The following is a 22003-nucleotide window of genomic DNA, read 5'->3' as shown; positions in this document are numbered from 1 at the left end:
GATTTGTGAGCGGCTCCTTCAATCACAATCAAGCCAAAATGCATTGAGCGATGCATCGATCATGACGCCACCGGATCAGCAGGTGGCAATCTGACTGGCATCGTTTCGTTCGCGTTGTTCCGTGGCGTAAAAGTGCTTCTTTTTCGGTTCAATGTGTCAATATTGGCACAAGGCGAATCTTATTACTTCATCGAAAGCATCGCGGTGGGGTAACTTTTAATTATTCATAAGAACCGAACCGAACTGAGCAAACATGTCCTCGTACGGCAGTAATAGAATTATGCTCCCCGGGATGGGTCGGTGCAAAACAAATGCTAAATTTAGACTAATATTGGTACGCGGGGTTTTTTTTTATCGGTGCCTCTTTGTTTTCTGGGTGATTGTTTACATACGGTCGTGCCCATAAAAGCACAATGGGAGCGAAATGGAATCAATGATTAAAGATATGGTAGCACATTTTGTTTGCTGCGGGGTGAGTTGGCAATTTTCCATTGGAGGTTCTTAGGGCCATGTTTGCTTACGTAGGGTAGCTATTTCGGTTATACATTACTCAAGACCATTTATGCCATAAATTAGACACTGCTGGGAGTGAAGTTCAACTGAGTTTGGGTAATTGAAGAAAATAGGTTTACATATTCTAAACTCCAATTATATTATTGCTTGGCTTTAAGCCGACGAACGGCCAATTTGAATTGCCTATAAATCCTACGTGTTTAGAATAACAGTTAATGTTTCGGAAGTTTTCGGAAACCTAGTGAACCGGGTTAACGTTTGGGAAACCGTGTGAAGAATTCTAAAGTGTATTTACTTAATATCGAAAAATAGTTAGTTTATTAATAGAAAAATAGAAAGTTTATTAAATATTCACTTATTAACTTAAATATCCAATAATAGTTACTGTTTTAATATATTTAAAATTACAAGCTTAATTAATGATATTATTTATACAGTAAATAACTGTAAACATAAAATAATAAAGCAATAAATAAGTGATTTTAGTCCAACTTCTTGAGATACGAAACATTTGTGGCGACTGTTGATACACCCCTCGGCGCTATTCACGTTGGAAGTATTGCGCATTGCATATCTTTAGGCGTTTTTACTACAATTCATTCTGCAAACCAAAGCGGGGTTACTGGGTTGTTCACCTTGAGTTCAGTGGTAAAGTGTTGCAAAATTAAGCATGATGCAATATGATACTTTTTTGATAAGTTAAAATACTTCATTTACTATTTTTCTTACATGTTCGGTTTTAGCCTGAAAAGAAAAAACTCAATAACCACCAAGTATGAGCGAAAATACACACACGTGTACCGCGCACTGTTAATCTTAATTAACTCCAACATGATCGTTTGATAAAATCTACTTCCTGCTGTGCAAAAGCACCAAAAGAATGACAGTCAAACAGCAAACAGCCTGCACCAGCAACGGACTTCCAATAATTTTCGTCCTCATTCCTACGTAACCTCCATCCCGACGAACCTGAAGCGGAGCACGCACTAACAAGCGATGTCACATAAGACAAAGAAATATCGCTACTTTCTTCCCTATTATCATTCCTTACTGTCACAGTCACGACAGACAGAACTGTGGACGGTAAACGAACCGAACACATTCTTTTCCCCTGTGCGTAACTTCAGGGAAAGACATCAGTAGGGCCGAAGAAAAAAAAAGGTGTCTCAAAAATCACACTCAACGGGTGGCCAACATAAGCGCCGTATGTGTTTCACTTAATTAAGGCAATCAATTATCAAATGGCTGCTGTCGGTAGAATGCACCTCGTTGGTTCTACAGAATGCGTTTTATGTAGGTCAGTGAAAGAGAGTTATGTCATTGATGCACGAGCTGCAGTCGAGAACTTTTAATTCGTTTTTCATTTTCTTTAACCGCTTTAAGTAGAATTCCTTGTTCTTTTTTCTCTCTCTTCAATGAGTCGACTGATTTGGCAAAAAAAACTTGAACCAAAAGTTGGTTACTGGGTCAACAGAGAATTTGATCACGTTCAGACTGCCTGCAGAAATGATAGAATTTAAAAATTATTTTGGGACGATAAACTTTTAAATTAAAATGTTCACAAAACAATACACAAATAATATTTGATATCGGTTTTATTTCAATTCCAATCGGATAACAAACAAATTCAACAACGAAATTCAATTTTTCTACTTAATGCTACTGCGTGGTGAATGGGCGAAATGGTAAAGTGATCGATGATTGATGTATGTCCTGGTGCACAGGACGATCGATGAGACGAGCGTTGGCTAGTGATGTTCATCCTGCAAAGGTACGATCCCGTTCCGATACGCACCGGTTCGCTCAGTGCTGTCGCAGCCGAGCGATGGTGGCATCGAGCGCCTCCAGACTGAAGTCCTTCTGGTCCTTGGGCGGGTTGGCACGGATCTGCTCGAGCGTCTTGAACACGTGCTCGGGCGTCGGTGGCGGCGTCGGCAGATGGGAGCCCTGCGGCTGGAATCCGTTCTCGTCGGCCACATACACAACGCGGTACAGCACACCGTCGGGTCCGGTGTAGGAGAAGGCACCATTGGCACTGTGTGCTCCGAGGCCTTCCTCATGGGCAGCGATGCCGTTGCTCGTCTCGTAGCTATAGCTGTAGTGACCGTCATCCTTCAGCACATTCTCGTACGCTACAATCTGGGCGTGAGCGTCCGGGTTTTGATGCTGCGAGTAGGCCCGATCGAGCGGTCCGGCCACAACGGTGGCCACGAGCAGGGCGGCGGCGAACACGAAACGGAACATGGTAGACTTGCAAGAAGGCTGGATCGTTTTGGAATGATACAGTTTGACTGCAGTGTTTGAGTTTATATACCTCCGTACTCGCACATACCAGCAATGTCCCCCAAACATGTATCCCAAACACTACAAATCCTTACTGATTATTACGTCAGCTGGAGGTTTCGTCTTAAAACCAACGCTCCAAAGGATTGACGAGGTCAGTTTTGGTCGTGGACCAATTGGAGTGGTCGGAGCAGAGCTTCCTTTCCAAATTTGTTTACCCTCACGAATGTACGCATACATGCGCACATATAGATTAATCAGGTTTTCGATTGACTAGCCGGGGAGTTGCCTAGCAACAGATACTAGGCTAATGAGCAGTTGGTGTCCGCTTCATTCCTGGTGTGTAAAGAAGGGTTATGAGGGATCGTTATGATAAGATAGAGTGCCGATGAAATCGTAATATAAGAAGGATAAAAAGCATTCCATTCCATATGAAACGTTACGAGACACTTAAAACTCATTTGTGCACGCTTTTCTCTTACTCTATTTCTCGCTCTCTCTTACTACCTCAGTTTCGTAACTGTCCGTGTATTTCCATTCTTGTTCCCATTAATAGTACATGGACCGGCAAAAATGTGTATCCACTACAATCGGCCGTTGTCCAAAAAAGTGAATCAGTTTTTTTTGTTGGCGTGAACCTGCCGGTCTGTTTGCAATAGAAAGACTTTACCGCCAGCGCAAGCGACGAACCCTTGTCGCATGTTCGGGCGTGTCTCGGTGGAAAGGACCCGCATACCTACAACCGGGTCAATGTCAATGGTTTGTGATTTTTGGATCTTTTTCTTTTCCTTTTTTTGTGGTTCGTAATTATGTCTTCGTACACCGGTCGACCAAAGTGTAGGACGGTTCCGTGCATAAAAGTGACCGCCCTCTCCAACGCGGTCCTGCTTGGCGCGGTAACAGACCAAGCCCAGTCGGTCAACTCCTGTTCGGCCGAACTCTTGTGTGCCGAAATCAGTTCAATCAGCGCGAAGGATTGCCAATTTTTGCCAACCCATATGGACCCGCATGCCGGACGGTGGTTGACCTCAGGGGTGACGGCTCTTGAAGGCTGCGGTGCCTAGCGTCGGACATGTGTTTCGCGGCGATTAGTTGAGCTAAGTTGTCACAATCGTGGGGATTAAAGGAGCGCACCGGATCAGCCGTGGAAGGTCATGCATGTTGCTGCCGGCTTGTGTGTGATATATCTGCCGACACTTTTGGGAGCTGACCATACGTTTTAGGGGGTTTGCATGGCGCGCTGCTCTAATTGACAGTATTTGTAGATGGTATGCTAAAGCGAAGCACATGGCTTGTGCGATGATTTGTTATTCAGTCGGACACAAATGTTGTTCGTTTGGTACGGACCGAAACTGAGGTGTGGCTTATGCTTAAACTAGGTTTAAAGAGACCAAACCAGACTGATCGACAAACGTAGAAAGCAGATCTAATTATAAAGGTGTAAATCTAATTTAAGAAAAGCTTTTATTCAATTTTTACAATGGAAGAATTGAAAGAGTTCATTTTCTGCCAAGTAGGTAAGGAAATGGTTTATTAATGTTAATATTTTCAATTGAACTAAAGAAAAAAATTGTATTAATTTGTAATTGTATTTGTAAAATGTTTGGAGTATTTTAAAATTTTTCTCATAAAATAAGTGATAGAAAGGACTTTTGTGTTCAACCATTTAGATATCTGTATCTTGTCAGAAATATCTAAGCCATGTGCAAAATTTTCGAGTTAAGTACATTTTATACACTATTTTTTAATACTTAGTTATGAAAATACGGCGAAAGCCGTCATCATGGAAATATAAATAAATAAATAAATAATACTAAGTACAGAAGTCTTTTAATGTAGATGAAATAGCTATTGCATAATTTAAACCACTGCACTGCACTGCCAATCGTGTTGAACATAATCCATCCCTTAAAGCTGACATCACAATCATGACAAACCAACAGGGGAAATTCTTATCCATCATGCTCGATGACCTGTCTCCCTAATGCCGGTAATAGGGTTTTATCCTTTCTTGGCACGGACATGATGGCCGTATCCAACTGCGTTCGTTTGTTAGCCATAACCAGGCACCTTTCCTGTCCGTGGCATTCCATCGATATTTTACTCGCCCAACCTCCGCATCTCGCAGTGAAACAGTGTCAGTTGAAGCTTGAGTCAGCTCATTAATTTATTATGCACCTGTTATGAGCGGCGATCATCCGACTTCGACGTGCACCGAACGCGACCAGGGCGTCCTGGTGTCCCGTGCGGAATGAAGAGAAATGACTTTACCCTTCACTGGCGTAATCCCCTAATCGATCGAGACGGATTTTCGTGCGTCGGTTGGCGTGTGCTTGTAACCCAAAAATGCAACAAAACCGGTCAGGTCAATAATGACTAGCAGCAACACGTTACGCAGACATGCGTTAATGAAAATTTAATCAATCACCTACTCACGGTGTGGTGCGATTGCGTGCTGTTGCCACCCAAATGTACCCCCACGAGAAAATTGGTTACACTTGACCTTGGCCCTGGGTGGACACTGCGTTGGATTGAATGTGTTTTGGAGCTGCAGATCCGTTCGCCCATAACCCCGGCGTGTCGGCGTAAACGGGGCTGAACCCGACCGACTTGGGGCGTGTCGTGTGTGCACGATGCAAATTTTTGGAAGTCGGTATAAATTAGGGAACTGGATCAGTTGTCAGCATCAGTTGCAGCCAATCAACCGCCGTCGTCAATTCATTAGCGTAGCACCACAATCCTTGTTTAACATGTTCCGTTTCGTGTTCGCCGCCGCCCTGCTCGTGGCCACCGTTATGGCCGGACCGCTCGATCGGGCCTACTCGCAGCACCAAAACCCGGACGCTCACGCCCAGATTGTAGCGTACGAGAATGTGCTGAAGGATGACGGTCACTACAGCTATAGCTACGAGACGAGCAACGGCATCGCTGCCCATGAGGAAGGGCTCGGAGCGCACAGTGCCAATGGTGCCTTCTCCTACACCGGACCCGACGGTGTGCTGTACCGCGTTGTGTATGTGGCCGACGAGAACGGATTCCAGCCGCAGGGCTCCCATCTGCCGACGCCGCCACCGACGCCCGAGCACGTGTTCAAGACGCTCGAGCAGATCCGTGCCAACCCGCCCAAGGACCAGAAGGACTTCAGTCTGGAGGCGCTCGATGCCACCATTGCTCGGCTGCGACAGCACTGAGTGAACCGGTGCGTATCGGAACGGGATCGTACCTTTGCAGGATGGAAATCACTAGCCAACGCTCGTCTCATCGAACGTCCTGTGCAGCAGGACATACATCAATCATCGATCACTTTACCATTTCGCCCATTCACCACGCAGTAGCATTAAGTAGAAAAATTGAATTTCGTTGTTGAATTTGTTTGTTATCCGATTGGAATTGAAATAAAACCGGTGTCAAATATTATTGGTGGGGCTTTCGTGAACTACGCTCTGCTGCGTTTCCTTCCCAAATATATCCCACATCGGCGATCGAAGCGAACAATGCTCTCACAACACCAAAGAAACAGGTGAAAGTGATTCCCCACTCAATTGGTGATCTGTTCCACCATATTTTGTTCCTTCAACACTCTAGGCAAGATGAAGCAATCTCCTACTGAGAGCTATCAGCCTTCATGAGATGTGAGATAATAAGTAAAACGTAAGCCCGAAAGCTCTCGCATTGATTGTTTCGTGAGAGATTTCGGCTCTCGTCTATTGTGTATGGAGCCAACAATAGTTGGGCTCTGTTGCGTTAAAAACTTCGATTTATAACAACTTTACTTTCCATCGTTCGTGTGGCTCGTTGGTCTAGGGGTATGATTCTCGCTTCGGGTGCGAGAGGTCCCGGGTTCAATTCCCGGACGAGCCCGAATGTTGTTCCCAGATTTTTACAATTTTTAATGCGACTCTTTCATGCATGATTTCTTGTGTTTCTTTCAAAAGTATAATAATGTAAAAACCCTTTGTTTTATAGCTTTTTCCAGCAAATGGCGAGGCTTTAATATTTTACATTGTTTTACAACACGTTCGTACGATATGGCGTACGCTACCTTTATCTAGCGCTGTACACTTTCATCACACTAACCTATCGGAGGTACCCATAGGGGTTTCCCCGGAAAATTACCGCGACCGCATCCCCTTAACCAAGGGTGGCGCGCAGTCGGTTCAGGGTAGCATCGAGCGACTCAAGGTCGGCACCCTCTGGCGGGTTGGCACGCATATCCTCCAGCATCTTGATAACGTGATCGGGTGCTGGCGGTTCCGTTGGCAGATGAGCGCCCTGCGGCTGGAATCCGTTCTCGTCGGCAACGTACACGATCTCGTACCGCTGGCCGTCCGGTGCCGTGAAGGCGAAGTTTCCGTTCGCGTTCGTACCATCGTTGCTTGCCTGGGACGCACTGATACCATTGCTCGTCTCGTAGTTGTACGTGTACGAACCGTCCGCATTGATCACCGTGTCCTGTGCTAGGGTTTCTGCACCGGCTTCATCACCGCCGCCGCCGCCACCACTGCGGGACTGGGAACGCTGTGGGAGAGCCACGACCAGCGAGACTACCAGTGATGCAACAATCTGGAATTCGTAAAATGGTAATCAATTATTTTACGTGAAACTTTAGAGTTATAATATAATAACTTCTTTAAATACTAAAGGTAGTCAGTGAATTAGTATCCACGTAAATCATATTCTTCAGAGGTCTAACGTGTGCTATTCTACAAGACCAACTCATATACCAGTTCATGTAGGCCATCGTTGCTCTTGGTACACGAAGATCAGAACAACAAGCTCTTTTACTATGAAAGCACTATTTCGTTCGACACTATTTAACCAGCTCTTTCAGCTGCCTATACATTCGCCTTAATCACAGCACTAGCACGCTCCTCCGCCGATTACTGCGGTCAGCTTTTGCGAGGAAGTTAGTCGCATTTTCCTTAGCGAATGGAGCGGCAGCAGTGACGAGAAAAAATGCGAATTACTTCATCACAAAATCAGTACCCTCCGATCTCCTGGAACGTGAACTGATCGTGCTTCAAAACTGGAACCAGGCGTTAGAACTACTACTACTTGCCGCAACTCCATTTATGCACTATGCGTTTACTACCTCTTTTGCACAGGATAGAACATCACTTTAGTACTACAACCATCCAAAGGAACTCACCAATTTTCGGAACATTTTGCTTTGTTTACTTGAACACCAATGACGGGTTTGCCGTTTACGCCGAAACAACTACGTTCTTTAACACCGGCTCCGGGCAGTTCGAGATGTATGCTGTGCTGAGAGGGTCTCCAAACCAACTGATACGATAACGGTACGATTTGATGCGCTTTATATAATCAGAAAACGTTTTGTTCCCGCACGCCACGATCACGATCGCTTTGGTGGGCTTTCGTCCTCTAAACGGACGATCTGTTGCAAGGATTTCGCTTGCAAAATTCAACCCTGTCGCTATCCTGCTTCTGCCAGCGTGCCAGCTAGTTTCTTCGCCTTCCATCCTAGAAGTGAAGATGGCACGAGTGGTTAGATGTTGTGGTATGATCTGTCACCAGGTTGTTTTTTTCTGCTTTGTTTTGGGTGTTTCGGTACAGTATTGTAACCTGTCTGCATAAAATTATTACCCAAAAGCTACATTTCATCGCCACCACAGCATCAGCACCTTCAGCTGACTAGATTTCGTCTATCTCTCCAAGGTTTTGCAAGCTCCCATTACTAGATAACGTGAAGAAGCATCGTCGCCTCTCGTTGGTCTTCTACCGAAAACCCTCCCCGGCGTTCGCCACCGTTCCATTAGCTTGGAGTAGTTGTATACGGTTGTCATTCAGCGGCACCAAGGTGGGCTGATTTAAATATCGTCTCGGCGCATCTTCTCGAATCGTTCGCATCGATGAATGATTTCTTCGCCAGAAGATATCGCTCGGGTTCGTCCAGTTGTGGCATTTCGGTGTGACTCCGAAGCAGGTTGCATGTTCATTTTTCATAGCCTCCAAGTTATTCGCACATCGAATAGCACACCTGTTAACCCTGACCAGCAGATCTAGGCCCACGAGGAACTTATGTTTGCACCGGTCTGTCTGGCGAACCAGTAATGGTTGTGGCTTCGAAAAAAAATCTCACACCGTTAACGATGCCTTTGAATTGCGATTTTGATTGAGCAAAATTAGAAATGCATCTGTTGATAAAATAGAATAAATAACCACCAGATAGCCAAAGGTGGACAAGAACATCAGTCATGAAGCAATCTTTGGGGGGTTGTGATGAAAAATAAAAAAATAAATTCAACAAACCATGCACACCAAAGGCATGCAAAAAAAAACCCCAGAGAATTCATAAAAGTAATTAAGAGATAATTTTTTACCAATTTAATGCATATTTGTTTTTTGGTTACCGCAAGTTTTGCATATTAACATTTCGTTAGTGAAGCTCAATTTGTGGACAGTAAATGACGACAAATTGGAATATTTAAATTTGGAAAATGGTGATGATAGAAATTGCTTTTGATCGCTACATGCTTCTCAATCACCACTGACAAGGGCTACTGAGATGCTTAGAGTTCTAAGAAATTATTTGACCAACCCAAAGTTCAAACGAATATTAACTGCCATCACGGAATAAAAACAAAATTGCTCCTTTTCGAAAAAAATTACAAAAGAAACAGAAATGTTTTATGTCGATGTGAATATTTCACCTGTTTCCTTGATTATTAACAAAATGTCATAACAATCGTCTAACGAATTGATGCTTTATGCTGTTTCCATGCAAGGATACTATACATAACTATAAAACAAATTTGCCTAACATATCAACTTCCTGATTCGCAATGATAAAACCATAAAATTGTCGTCCAGCAGTGCGGACTTTGCGAACCATTATCGAAACGGACACTCCTTCCCGTCTGATCGATGGATGTGAATAATTATGTAAATCCAAACCAGATTGTGTGCCAAATGTATTTGTATGAATGTATTTTGAGAATGAAACGTCTGTAGACTATTCGTTTCCTACATTAAAGCTCGCATCGAATGCTTAGTTTCGTTCGTTGGACAGCTTAAGGTAAGGGAAGCGTGTTGGTTAAATCTCGAACTTATCATAATTTACACTCGGTGGAACTCACCATTGGAAAGCCTGTTAGAGGGCGCGTTATCAAGCAAATTGTGGTATAACCAGATCGGGTAGCATTTCCTTGCCGCATTCGGTGAAACCTAACCTCGACGTTACAGCCGACTCATTGTCAAGCGTCACACAAATAGACCAGTTTAATGGAAAAGTTTGTAAACGATACGGCCAGTGTGCAAGGGCCGCCAAGCCCGGAAAACGTGGTTGGAGATTATTATAAATTATTCAGATAAATAAACATGACGTTTCATATATCTTGTTTCGCAGTTCACGGACGTAAAGCGACGTTCGACGGTGCCTTTTTTTTTTGCACGCCAACAAAACAAACCTACCATGAGCCGGCACGGCACCGCGGGAACTGCGGGAAAATCGGTCACTGTTACGATGGATGCACCCGATAAACGAAGGATGATAAATTTTACTCGATTTGAACCAACTGATAAGGTTAAACACTTTTTACTGCTTCGAAATGGTATCGATTCCTTTTCCCCGACAGCCGGTAACTGTGTCGCGACATTTTGATAAAGGTTTTCACTGTCTGTTTGGAGTAGACGACATACATACGGTAACTTTTCTGTGGTAAACATCAAATTTGTGGTAAGCAAATTGCACTTCTTCGATAAAGGCACGGGTGTGCTGCTTCACTTTAGCATTCCAAGCCCTCGTTCTACCTCGTTACGGGTCAGTTGCAATTTCCAACGACAACGACGCATTGATTTATCGCAACTTTCACCTCACTGCACGCGACATTCGGTGCAGAAGGAAGCAGAAGTAATCGGTCGCGACACCTGGGGTGTGCAGGGGTCAACATGAAGACCGCAGCATTACATTGAACTCGCTTACAACCATCTGGCCGGTCGCCCTGCCGTACGGCCGAATGGTTGACGGTTTACGCCTGCATACGAATTCCAGCTGTAAGCAGATGCATTCCTGCTGCACTTTTGCACCAGGGTTCGCCCCCGCTTCCATTCGGGTCATATGTTATTTATGTGTCTCTCCATTCGCATTGATGTTGTTACATAGTAAGGATACATAGAATTTTATTGTAAACTTATATCAGTGACTTAACAGTAACTTGTTCGTTTAACATGATGTTTTTCTATTATTTTGTTAATTATTATTGAATTATTTATTTCTACACCATAAAAGTTAACAGATATTTTTCATTCCAAAGCACGGCTGTTTATTAAAAATAAATAAAATGAAAATAAAATGAATAATAATAGCCTGATACTTTGCAGAATATGGTATAAGAATATCAAATAAGGATGAAGTATATCCTGTTTTATATTTTTTAATGATCTGTCAAGGGTTTCAAAAGCCTGTTGGTATGCAATATCGATTCAGGAGTGTTCTAAAATTAGATTCATTTCAGTTTTGAGTTTAGATATCTTGAAGAGTTGTATCTAGAACTTGAAACCGATTTTCTCTTGAATAATATCTTTTATTTTTAAGAACGGAGAATACGATGGTAATTTATTTTTTTATTTTTGGAAGAGCGGCCGGGCCGCTATCTTATAAGCTGTCTATATCTATATCCTAATATGTTGTAAGCAATTCTTATTTTCTAACATTTTTCAACTATACATCTTATAGCTATGTGGATGAGGAACATTTCCTTCCCTCATCCAAAGGATGCACCGGGTTAGCTTGGTAATGAGTGTGTACATACACACATGTCCTGTATGTATGCCATGACGATGTATACGTGCAGGTCTTTTAAAGCCCTCCAGATGGACAGAAGGGTCGTGATAGATACTAATTGACCTGGGGTGTAAGCGTTAATAACTCTACCAGAAAAGTTTGGAATAACGTATTGCAAGACGACAGCACTTGATCATGAGGGTTCCAGCGGCCTCATGCAGCTGGTAAATAGCTTGAAGTAACTGTAGCACGTTCTCTAATCAAAACGGGATGTCGTCCATACTTGAAGTCCCAGATTGGTGATAAGTTGTTCAAATTGTGTATATTGCGTAATTGTGTAATTGTGTGCGTAACGCTGACCGCTGACGTCTTACAATGGCCTAGTTTGATCTTTGTCAATAATAGGATTTGTCCCATATGTGGCAGGTGTTGTTCTATTGATCTTCACACCGGAGATGTAACTGCCAAAGTATCGTCGTGTCAACAATGATAAAAATAATTGTTTAAAGAAATAGCAACAAAGGTTGTTCAACGGTTGGAAAACTTCACACCAAAACAGCTCACAATCCTTCAATAGCTTAATGGCCGATCTCTTGAACAAATATTTTGTTATCGCTGTTTATATGAAAACGAAAGCTTTCAAAAGATCACGAAAGTGTTTTTTTTTTGCACCAAAAACATAAATCAAACAAATTAATCTAAAATGCCACCATAACAAGATCAAATTCACTTTTCGCTAAATCACTTTGCTCATGCTCTGTAATCATGCCCTTTACAGTTCGTTTTTGTGGGTGGTTAGCAAAGATAATTTGCACACAATCAGGTGAAGAAAAACGTAATCGCACCCGCAAAGCCTGAAACAATAAAGCATGGCCGGAGAAGGAAACGTTAACGTTGCGGGTTCGTTAAAAGCATTTGCTTTTTTCGGTCAAGGTCAATTTTTGGGCTGACTGTGTCGTCGGGTCGGTTGTGAAACGTTAGACACACGGGAGAAGGTGGCGACCGTACGACGATCGGCATGACCATATACTGTTCGATATCAGCTTCGCTTTTTATTACTCGCGTGCTATCGTTCAGGAGGGGGGAGCGATAGATATGCAAAATTATGCACAAACCTTTTGCGTTCGGTGCGAAGAAAGGGTCATGCCGGTTTGCGTGGCAGAGAGAACAATTTTTTGGCAAGCTGGTTCATCCCCCACGGGCACATCTTGGCGTTAGTTTATTTTTTTCGCGAATTGACTTGCCATCACTCTAGTTTCGGCAGTGCCGTGGGCACCCGGCTGGAGGCTGTCTTCACATCTGCCCAAACAGCCCCAACAGCGCGAACGTGAACGGTGCTTTGTGAAAGTTTTTCACTCCACTTTTCGGTGGATTAGTGCCTCCGTTTATTTGACGTTCTGTTCGTTCACTCATATGCGCCGCCCACCCTTAGCGTCCATTGTACCGGCGGTCATACGCAGTCCGATCACCTCCATTTTTTTTAAATTGATTACTATTCCCCCTAAACGCCCCACCAATTGTAACCGTGCATCGGGCAGCGGCGAACGTGTCGAACTCGTTCAATTTTCGAACCGATTTGAGGCTCGATCGGGTGCTGGGCAAAACTTTTCACTTTCGCTTGCCAGGTATCGGCTTGTTGGGTGTCCTATTCAGCGGTGCGAACAGTTGAAGATCGAATAGGCGAAAGCCTTTCAGGTGTGCACGTATGTACGTGTGTATGCGCTCGTTCGATTTCAATCCTGCGTCATTCGTCATCCACCCGCAGGCTGATGGACATGGGCCGAGACGTCCCTGTTCGCAAATGCCGCCTTGAAGGAGTAGATCTTTCACCGGCAAACTCGACGACTTAATCAATTCGTTACGTGCCCGCTGGGATTGGTGAGGAAGGAAACACCGTGGACTATAGGTTGGTCGAACTTATTTATTTTAAATTTCAAGTAAAATTAATTTCGAGAACAACGAAGACTGTGTAGAAATATTGTTTATAAAATACATAACACATATTATAATTATATCCTCAAAAAAACTTTAATCATCAAGAAGTATGTTCAACTGTATATGACTACTGCTATGCACAAATGTATCATAGTGAGCCTCAACTCGATCGTCTTCACGATCGAAATGGGATGATCAGCCAAATCCGGGAGCTGGTAATAGATTACTTAGCCGCTGGGGGTCACTTTTTACGCTGCTTCAAGCTTTAAGGGCACAAAAAATTGCAACGCATCCGTGGGTCGGGCATGAAGCTTTCGAAGATATTTTTATCTTACACCGGTGAGCTCACGTTAAGCAATTTTCAAACACAATAACTAAACTACTATAACATTATTATTAAGGTGAAAATAGAGAAGAATAGAAAAAAATGAAAAAGAGAAGTTTAATAATTTATATTGCAAAGCATTTGTGCTTTTCTATCATTCACCCCTCCGCATTAGTAAGATTACTAATGAAATTTTGCCTGAAAGTATGCAATCCATAAGCAAAAGGCCACTTTTAATTGCATTCTGCATTAAAAACCAATATATTTTTATTTACGTATTCTATTCTAAGCACTGACGAATGATACAAACAAAATAAAAAGATAAATTAAATAAGAAAATAAATAAATGTATGTTTGCATTGACGTCCTTCAGGGTAGTAACACTAGGTACATATTATTTATTACCGCTGATATTAAACGCAATCTACATAAATCGCGTTGGTATAGCGCATTAAGTCACGATAGAAATGTTCGCGTGCATCAGAAAGGCTCATTGCTCTTAGCACCCATGCTTACATTTTGCTGTCTCCCAGCTTCCTACGCACATGAGACAACACTGCACATTTGGTCGTTTATCTAGCCTTCAGTACGATTTTTTTTTTCTTTTTGCAACGAGCTTATGCCGTGGTTAATACACACGCGGGTAAGGCTAGCAAAACGCCAAACGTTCCAAGCGATTCGAAACGAACGGGACCCTCATGTCGCCCAGGGGCGTCATGTTCCAGTTGCTTCCAGCTGTGGAACCAAGGGCTAACCACGCTATCACGCCCCGTCCGTCTAACATCGGCAAAGCGGCTAGCGGTCGTCTTGGTCAAGTTCTTCACGATTGCCTTCTTCAACTGGACGCCCCAACCCTTCCGGTTCGCCCCGTACCCGATCCCAATACGCAAACCGAACGAATTTCGCTTTCGGATTTTATGAACTTTCAAGTTCAAGTAAAAGTGTTTAGTCGCTGTCACTTTTGCTACCCGCATGTTTATGGAACTGGTTTCACGTTTTAGCAGGAGTGGGAAAGAACGCTATGAAATAGTGGCGCATACGCCAGATGTCGTAAAGTGACCGCCACATGCCCTAGCCACCACCCACCGTGCAGCGACATGCAACCGCACTGCACGCACGTTTATGACCGGCCCGGACACTTTTCAACCCGCGCAAAGCATTAGAGCGTTTCTTGGACAACTTGAGCCCCCCTACCAACTATTTGGCACACAGAAACGAATGTGAGAGAGTGAGAAATTGGTGTTTTTTTAAATGAAACGCATAAAATCAACTAATAGAAGTGTATGGTGTGAGCTAATAAATTAAAACTGAATTAAGAGGGAACGACACCGGCAAACCAACCGCTGGGTGCTGCCCGTAAGGGTGCTAAGATGAAGATAATACCAAAGCTCCATAGTGGTGGTGCATTTGGTAGGGTTTTCGTCAGTAGTCTCATCTCTTTTCTAGCCCTCGAAAAGACATTATGCAGCATACGCATTAGGCATTCGATTCCCGAAGGTGGGAATACTGGCAGACATCGATCAATTTCTCTCCACATGCTCCGATGGAACCCTTGGGTGACTGCGTCGCTAGGCAATTCCAAGGATTTCCATCTAAGGTAAGGTTCGCTCTTACCACTGCAACAAGTTTGCTTTTTCTTTGCATCTTTCTTCCTGCATTAGATAGCATTGCCGGGATGATGCATCGATGCATCTCACATGGAGCACTAGGCACCAAGCCACTGCTACTTCGATCGTGGCGAAACTGGAATTGCACATTTATGTATGAGATGGTAAAAAGATTCCAGCGTGGTAATTGAATCGAGCGCCCTTTAAGCGCTACGGGGCCCAACTAGCGTGCTGGCTGTACTCGCAGCTAAACAGGAACTTCTCGTCACCTTTTGTGGGATATTCAAGATCCACCGAGGTGCACTTTATTACACGCGAGTTTGTCGATCTAATGACGATCCATTAGTAAATTAATCAGTGTTAATTTAAGGGAACCGTTATGGAAACGATGATAAAAAGGAAATGGAATGTATGTGGAATATTTTAAAGCTTTCAGCATGTTTAGGCCTGTGTGTCTGGTCAAGTTATTCATCATCAGTGTTTTTGTTTTTAGATCAGATTATATTTTACCATGTGGTGCTTTTGATTGATTATTTTTAATATTTATTAATAACTTTTTCCTTAAATAGTCGACCTTAGTTACAACTGGCTATCAAACTCGCCTAACCAATCGCTGCTGCGATCTTTTCTAACACATGGAAATGCAAAGGGAATTATGAAGCAATTATTCCGAAACATAATTATTTTTCACGCGCATTTAGGAGGAAAAATCAATTCCCCTCTAAGCTCCTATCGTGATCATGTTAACACCATGTTACTTTGTCACACTTGCACAGCATTTCCATGCGGAGTATTTTCACGCTTTAATAGCTCAATCACTGCGCACTTTTTACCGGTCGACATTGTGCACTGCGATGCGCACAACCACCAATGTCTTGTTTACTGGTCGTCGCAATCCCGCCAAACCATTATCATAAACGATCAATTGACTGCCAGCTTTTTCATCCAACCCCCATCCGGTGCCGGGGTGTTTGATAGGCAACCGACCGTACAGACCGATCCTTGCGGCAGCAAAACAGTTTGTCCAAAGTGTCACTGGATTCGTTTCAAACGGTTGCCTCTCCTTCATCTTCGACACATCGTTCGATGCAAACAGCCTCTAATTTGCAGCCACTTAGCCTGTGCGCCACACCAACTCCCTGTCAAGTGGCAAAAGCCTTCCTGCGGGTTAAAGCAAGGAAACCACCCATCGCACCAGGACACACCCATCGATCCCCAAGCCGTGCGGTCCCGTTTTTTTGTGTTTGTTGTTGCGTGAAGTAGCGCAAACACGGTAGCATTTCCATTTTGAAGCTTTGTTTCACACAACCAGGCACCATGCCTGCAGGAAAATCATACCCTTTAGCACACCTTCCGAAGCCCGTGGTGGCTTCTGCCTGGTTCACTGGCTACTGGTTTTCCCCACCCCAAGGGACGGTAATGTATGCAAATTAGGGTGGTGCTTTACGGCGTGCACTGACGGCGTGCGCTTGCTGATGCGCAATGGTAACCGTTTTTCCGCCGCTACGGTCGGTTTTAATTACACGGAAGACTTTCCGCGTAAGGAGCCTGATGAGCTTGGAACGGGGAAATTTAAATAAAATCACACACACGCACACAAGTACAGTAGGGTTAACATGCGCTCTAGTTACCATCAAAGTTGAGATGGGTAAAAGAGGGTGGCCTTCTTTAATCGACACCATTAAGGGGAATGACAGTAGCAATAAAGTAAATGATCTTCAGGAACTTGCTTTTAAGCAAACACCCTAAGTGATTAAAAAAAAAGCAAGTGCGCAAGATAAAAAATAATCCTCAATTAATACAGAAAAATTCCAATTTAAATAAATAAACATATTGAATCAACCTGTTATGGTATTATTTTGAAAATTTCAGTATAAGAACGTTTGATTACAAAGGAATCTTTTGTGACATAGATTTAGCAATCAACACTACTTTAAGTTGATTTTCGATATTCGAAGCTATTTAATTTCGATACAATTTTTTATTTGTTTGGCATTAAAAAAATTGTCTAAGTCAAAATAAGTCTAAAAAATAGCTTTCTGTGACTTGAATCACCCAGAGTCGAAAATCATGTCTGTGTATTCTTTAATTCGAACATTTCAGATATGATTTCCAATTTTAACTCAAGCTGGGCCAAAGCAACAAAGAAAGAAAACAAATAATGATTAAAAATCATCTAATATTAAAGCAGTTTTAATTAATCGCACAATTTTATCAAGCAATTTTCAATCATAAAGGCATACTTTAAATATATGTTCAACGACATCTCATTTTGTCGTTTTTATCTTAGTTTTTTTTTATTCCAATTAATGTTGTTTGCTAAACATCTCTTCAGCTCCAACAACCATAATCACGAAAGCATTAAGATCATCAACTTAGGCGCAAATAATAATTCGAAGCGCATTCGAAAGTAACTACCTGCGCAAATCGCTCCGAACCACGCATGCTGACCTCATTCCGGTACCGCATACTATTTCCGCAAACAAAACTACAAACGTTCGGTTGAAATCCATGGCTGGGCATAGTTTTGCTTTTATTTTCGTCTCCTGAACGGTAACAGGGAAAACAAAAACCTGCAACAAGCAACAAAAACCTACATTTCTAACAACAATTCGTTGGTCCGTTTCAGAAATACACGCACGGATCGGCTCCGCGAAAGAATGCAAACGCTCCACAAATCGATCGCGTGACTTTCGTTCCGGTCGATCAAACAAACAAAACACCAGAAATACACAAAACCGCAATCACACGACCAATCGTAACCCTACTCACTCAAGATAAGATACGGATAGGAAGTGTACAGGTAAGTGCGGCATACGGGAACTAGCCAAAAAAAAAAACTCTCCCTGCACCCTCCCCCCGTGCACAACCACAGCGCAGGATGAAACTAAATATGCTGGTGGGTTGTAAAAATGATAATCATATGTTCCTTTCTTTGTTTTTGTATGTTACGGTGCGAGCCCTGATTTTAATGTCGATCTCCAAGAAAACCGCACGAACCCAAAGCTCCTAACCACGCGCAGGGTTGCAAAACATCAACATAAACCCCACCTATCCTGTCGTTGGTTCCAGCCTTCGCACGGCCAACCCGCACGAAAAAAAATCCCAACCGACCGACATGTCCCGCCAGGCGGAACGGAACGGAAGCGATAGAAGAAGTCCCACATCATCATCATTCGCCCGGGTGGTCAGATCGTACGGCTAACATCATCCGCCTCGTCATGACAAGTCTGATGATGGTTTTTATGCAAATAGTCACCGCAAGTGAAAGAGAAAGTAGCCGCGCGTAGTAGACCATATCCTTTCGAATATTTCGTTTGGCCAGCATTTAGTTAGACCCTTTTGGTGGATGGTATTTAGGCATGTTTTTTGTTTGAGGGAAGGTTAACACAGGAAGGTCTTCTGAGTTGAAATATTGGAAACCAAAATCAATGTCGAAGGATAAACGTTCTCTATACTTCATTGCATTTTTACTAGAGTTGGTGCAAAGGTGCAACACCTTTGAATATTGCCTAGATTTACAAACAAAATAAATAGCTTTAAGAACGGTAAGAACTGTCAAGATCTAGTCTTAAATATATGTTTTTAAACTCATAAGAACGGTAAGGTAGCACATCTTAAATTTGGTTTGGAATAGAATAATATGTTATTAGTTTCTATTTAATACGACCAAATGTGAACATAAGCTAGGAAGGCAATCTAAATTCATAAATACTTTACCTTCTCTTATAACGACAGGCCAATAGATTTTTAATAGACCTTCACTCCGATCCTTCGAAAAATGATTTAATTCGAAGTACAGTGGAGCACAGATTATCCGGGTGCCTTTTAACCGAGTGTCTGATTATCCGTGCAGTTCAAAAATGACAGTTCCAAATGAAATTTGGCATATTCCCACAACACCGTTGATATATCAAAAAATGAGTTCAAATTCTTAAAGAAAACATCTACAATTTATTTTGCAACAATAGAACACACAAATTATTCTGTTAAAATGCTCTACCTATGACACATTATACGCTAATTTTAACAAACATAGAATTTGTGCCTATTATCCGTGCTATCCGATTATCCGGCAACAGTCGAATCTCCATGAGCAAGGATAATTAGCACTCCACTGTACTAACAGCAGTTTTAGTACATTCAGTAATAGTCATTGTACTAAAATTGCCATTAGTGCTTCAAAGTGAATCCTGTTGAGTATGAAGATTTACTATCAATGTTTTAGCCTCTCGTTATAACAGAGGCCAACTCAGTCAGGATTTACTTCACGGTACAGTCCCTATTTAAAAGATGCTTGTCGTATATTAACGTTAAAATATATGTAAACATATGTGAAGGTTTCATTGTTCTTCTTATTTTGCATTTCCATACACAACGCAACGGAAGCATACCGAGCCGAAATGCGTCCAAAATAAGATCTTAATTATGAATACAAAATAAATGCCTACCAAACATGGGAACAATGCCCATAATTCCTTCCACCAATCGGCACCAATATAAAACAGAGGACAGCATAATCAAACTCCTTGACAGTTTCCTTTCCGCTTATTTTGGCATTTCAAAAACCAATCCACTCCAATCGATTCCGCTTCCGGAAATCGTTATCATATCAGCAACCTAACTCTTCCTTCCTTACAGCCTCAACGCGACCGGAAACGGAAAGCGAAATTGGTCTACACTTTCTCTCCCTGTCACTGAATGGGCACGAGTTGTTGGATTCTGTGCGCCACCCCGAAATTGATCATTCGATATCGATAGGAAAAAGACCGAAATCCCTTCTTGGCGACGACCGAACAGCTCCAGTGCTGTGACCTTCCCTCGGCTCGCATAACTTTATCTAACCGGTTCGTCCAACAAAACCCACCCCTAAGACTGACCGTTTGGACGACACTGCTAAACAGTGTGGTTTTCGCTTTGTTTTATTGGTTCGGATCGTCTGAATTTCATGGTCACACACAACAACGTTGGAGGGAGGTTTGGAGTTTCACTCTCCACACGGCTGAGGAGGGAAGGTCTCCAACGTCTTAACGAAACGTGCACATACACACCAAAGCGTTGCGGTTTGAGTGCGTAGTTCGAGTAAGAACGAATCGTTCACACGGTGGAGGTGAACTTAATTCGTATGTGAGGGTGAACTCAGCGTAAGTTGCTGTTTTCTCACTACCACTCCACTGTTGTTCAGTGTGTTCTTTGCAACCAACAACATCCGATCGTATCACGGTGTGTCGGTGAGCGATCGTGCAAAGTCGAATGTCAGTGAAGAAACCTACGTGAAAAACGACGAACCTGAAACTAGTGAGCTGTTTGTGGCAATATTCAGGGTGTTTCTTGTTGTTGTGGCGTGCCAGTAGTGCTTCATAAAGATTTGTCAGTTGTGGGATTGTCACGGAACGCATCCACATGGGTTACCGCCGGCGTCACAGAAGTCGCAGCCGGGATGGAAGTCCGGAGCGCTCAAGGCCAACGGACCCAAGCACGCTACAGCAGTACAACGCTACTGCGGGCGAAGGTGATGAAACATCCGGCCATCGTACGTCATCGTCACGTCATCATCACAGGAGCCAGCGCAACCACCATCACTCGGAACGGCCACGAAGGCGTCGGGAGCGGCCCGAGTGGCTCAAAATGATTCTACGTGCGCAACGACAGTTCGTCTGGGCGATACTGATGACGGTGGGACTTTGTCTAAAGCGTGGTGCCCAGTTAGTGAGTGATATGCTGCTGGGGGCTCCGACAGCTGCACCGATAGAAAATCGTCCACAACCGGAACCAAGTGGAGGTGACCGTTCTAGCTATTCAGGAGGACCATCAAACTCTACGGCGGTGGCAACCAGAGGACGTTCAGAGCTGGAAAGATCTTCATCACTAGACGAAGAATTGCCGCTGCGTAACAGGAGAGCAATCGTACCTCCGGAGGATCTGGACTGATCAGTGTATCGCTTTAAGAAATAGTAACCATACTGATAGGTGACGGAATTAAAGACTCGTTTTCCAAAAAACTCGAAGCATACTCGAATAGCATACTGTTAAAAACGGAACAGAAATAGCTGAAATAAAGTGCTTCAAAAGCATCATGTCTGAAACAAGCATCTGCTTGCGCTACATATACTCCAATAAAGTCTTATTCTTTAAGACCTTCTTTAGTTATGAAGTTTTTATGGAATTTTTTGTTTAAAGAAATATATTTAAGTGTTAAATAATTAATTGTTCAAAAAAATATCATATTCCTACAATGCGTCATTTGGGTGTCTGCGATTTTCGTGTCCTCTTTTGTACTAAAATCGTTTCAGCAAAGGTGACAGGTGTTAATAATGCCATATCTTAATTCGAAGCTCCACGTCTAGAGTTGCTCACAGTTGTGCCTTCGAACCATTAACCTTGAAGTTCCGGCAATGGCAAACGGCAACGTGTAGCGGCGTATTCGGAATGAGGTTTTGGAAAGTCAGATCCGATTGAATGATGAAACAAATTCGTTTTCTTAGGTTGTTTATTGTTTCTACATGTACGTGGAGGTTGCTTATCAGGACAACTCAACCCAACGTATACAATGTATAAACCTTGAGGAAAAAACCTTACTTTAAAACTTTATAA

General features: G+C 43.0%; 3 protein-coding genes and 1 non-coding gene across 4 annotated transcripts; 2 read left to right on the top strand and 2 right to left on the bottom strand.

Moving 5' to 3' along the window:
* Positions 1–2316: 2316 nt before the first annotated feature.
* LOC128303706 (cuticle protein CP14.6-like) lies at positions 2317–2757 on the bottom strand. The gene has a single exon (XM_053040754.1). It carries the CDS (start codon positions 2755–2757, stop codon positions 2317–2319), a length of 441 nt encoding a protein of 146 aa, XP_052896714.1.
* A 2789-nt stretch (positions 2758–5546) lies between these two features.
* LOC128302252 (cuticle protein CP14.6-like) lies at positions 5547–5987 on the top strand. Its single transcript, XM_053039034.1, has one exon. The coding sequence runs from the start codon at positions 5547–5549 to the stop codon at positions 5985–5987; it is 441 nt and encodes a 146-aa protein (XP_052894994.1).
* A 598-nt stretch (positions 5988–6585) lies between these two features.
* On the top strand, positions 6586–6657 carry Trnap-cgg (transfer RNA proline (anticodon CGG)). Its single transcript has one exon. It is a non-coding gene; the product is annotated as a tRNA-Pro (tRNA).
* A 270-nt stretch (positions 6658–6927) lies between these two features.
* On the bottom strand, positions 6928–7960 carry LOC128304220 (cuticle protein AMP1A-like). The gene is made up of 2 exons (XM_053041381.1): positions 7946–7960; positions 6928–7359 (listed from the first exon to the last, which is right to left on the bottom strand). Exons 1-2 carry the CDS (start codon positions 7958–7960, stop codon positions 6928–6930), a joined length of 447 nt encoding a protein of 148 aa, XP_052897341.1.
* Positions 7961–22003: the final 14043 nt, after the last annotated feature.

Source organism: Anopheles moucheti, chromosome 3, assembly GCF_943734755.1.
Source record: "Anopheles moucheti chromosome 3, idAnoMoucSN_F20_07, whole genome shotgun sequence".
Classification (NCBI taxonomy): Eukaryota; Metazoa; Arthropoda; class Insecta; order Diptera; family Culicidae; genus Anopheles; species Anopheles moucheti.
Note: the sequence above shows the minus strand (reverse complement) of the source record. Positions and strands in the feature narration are given on the sequence as shown.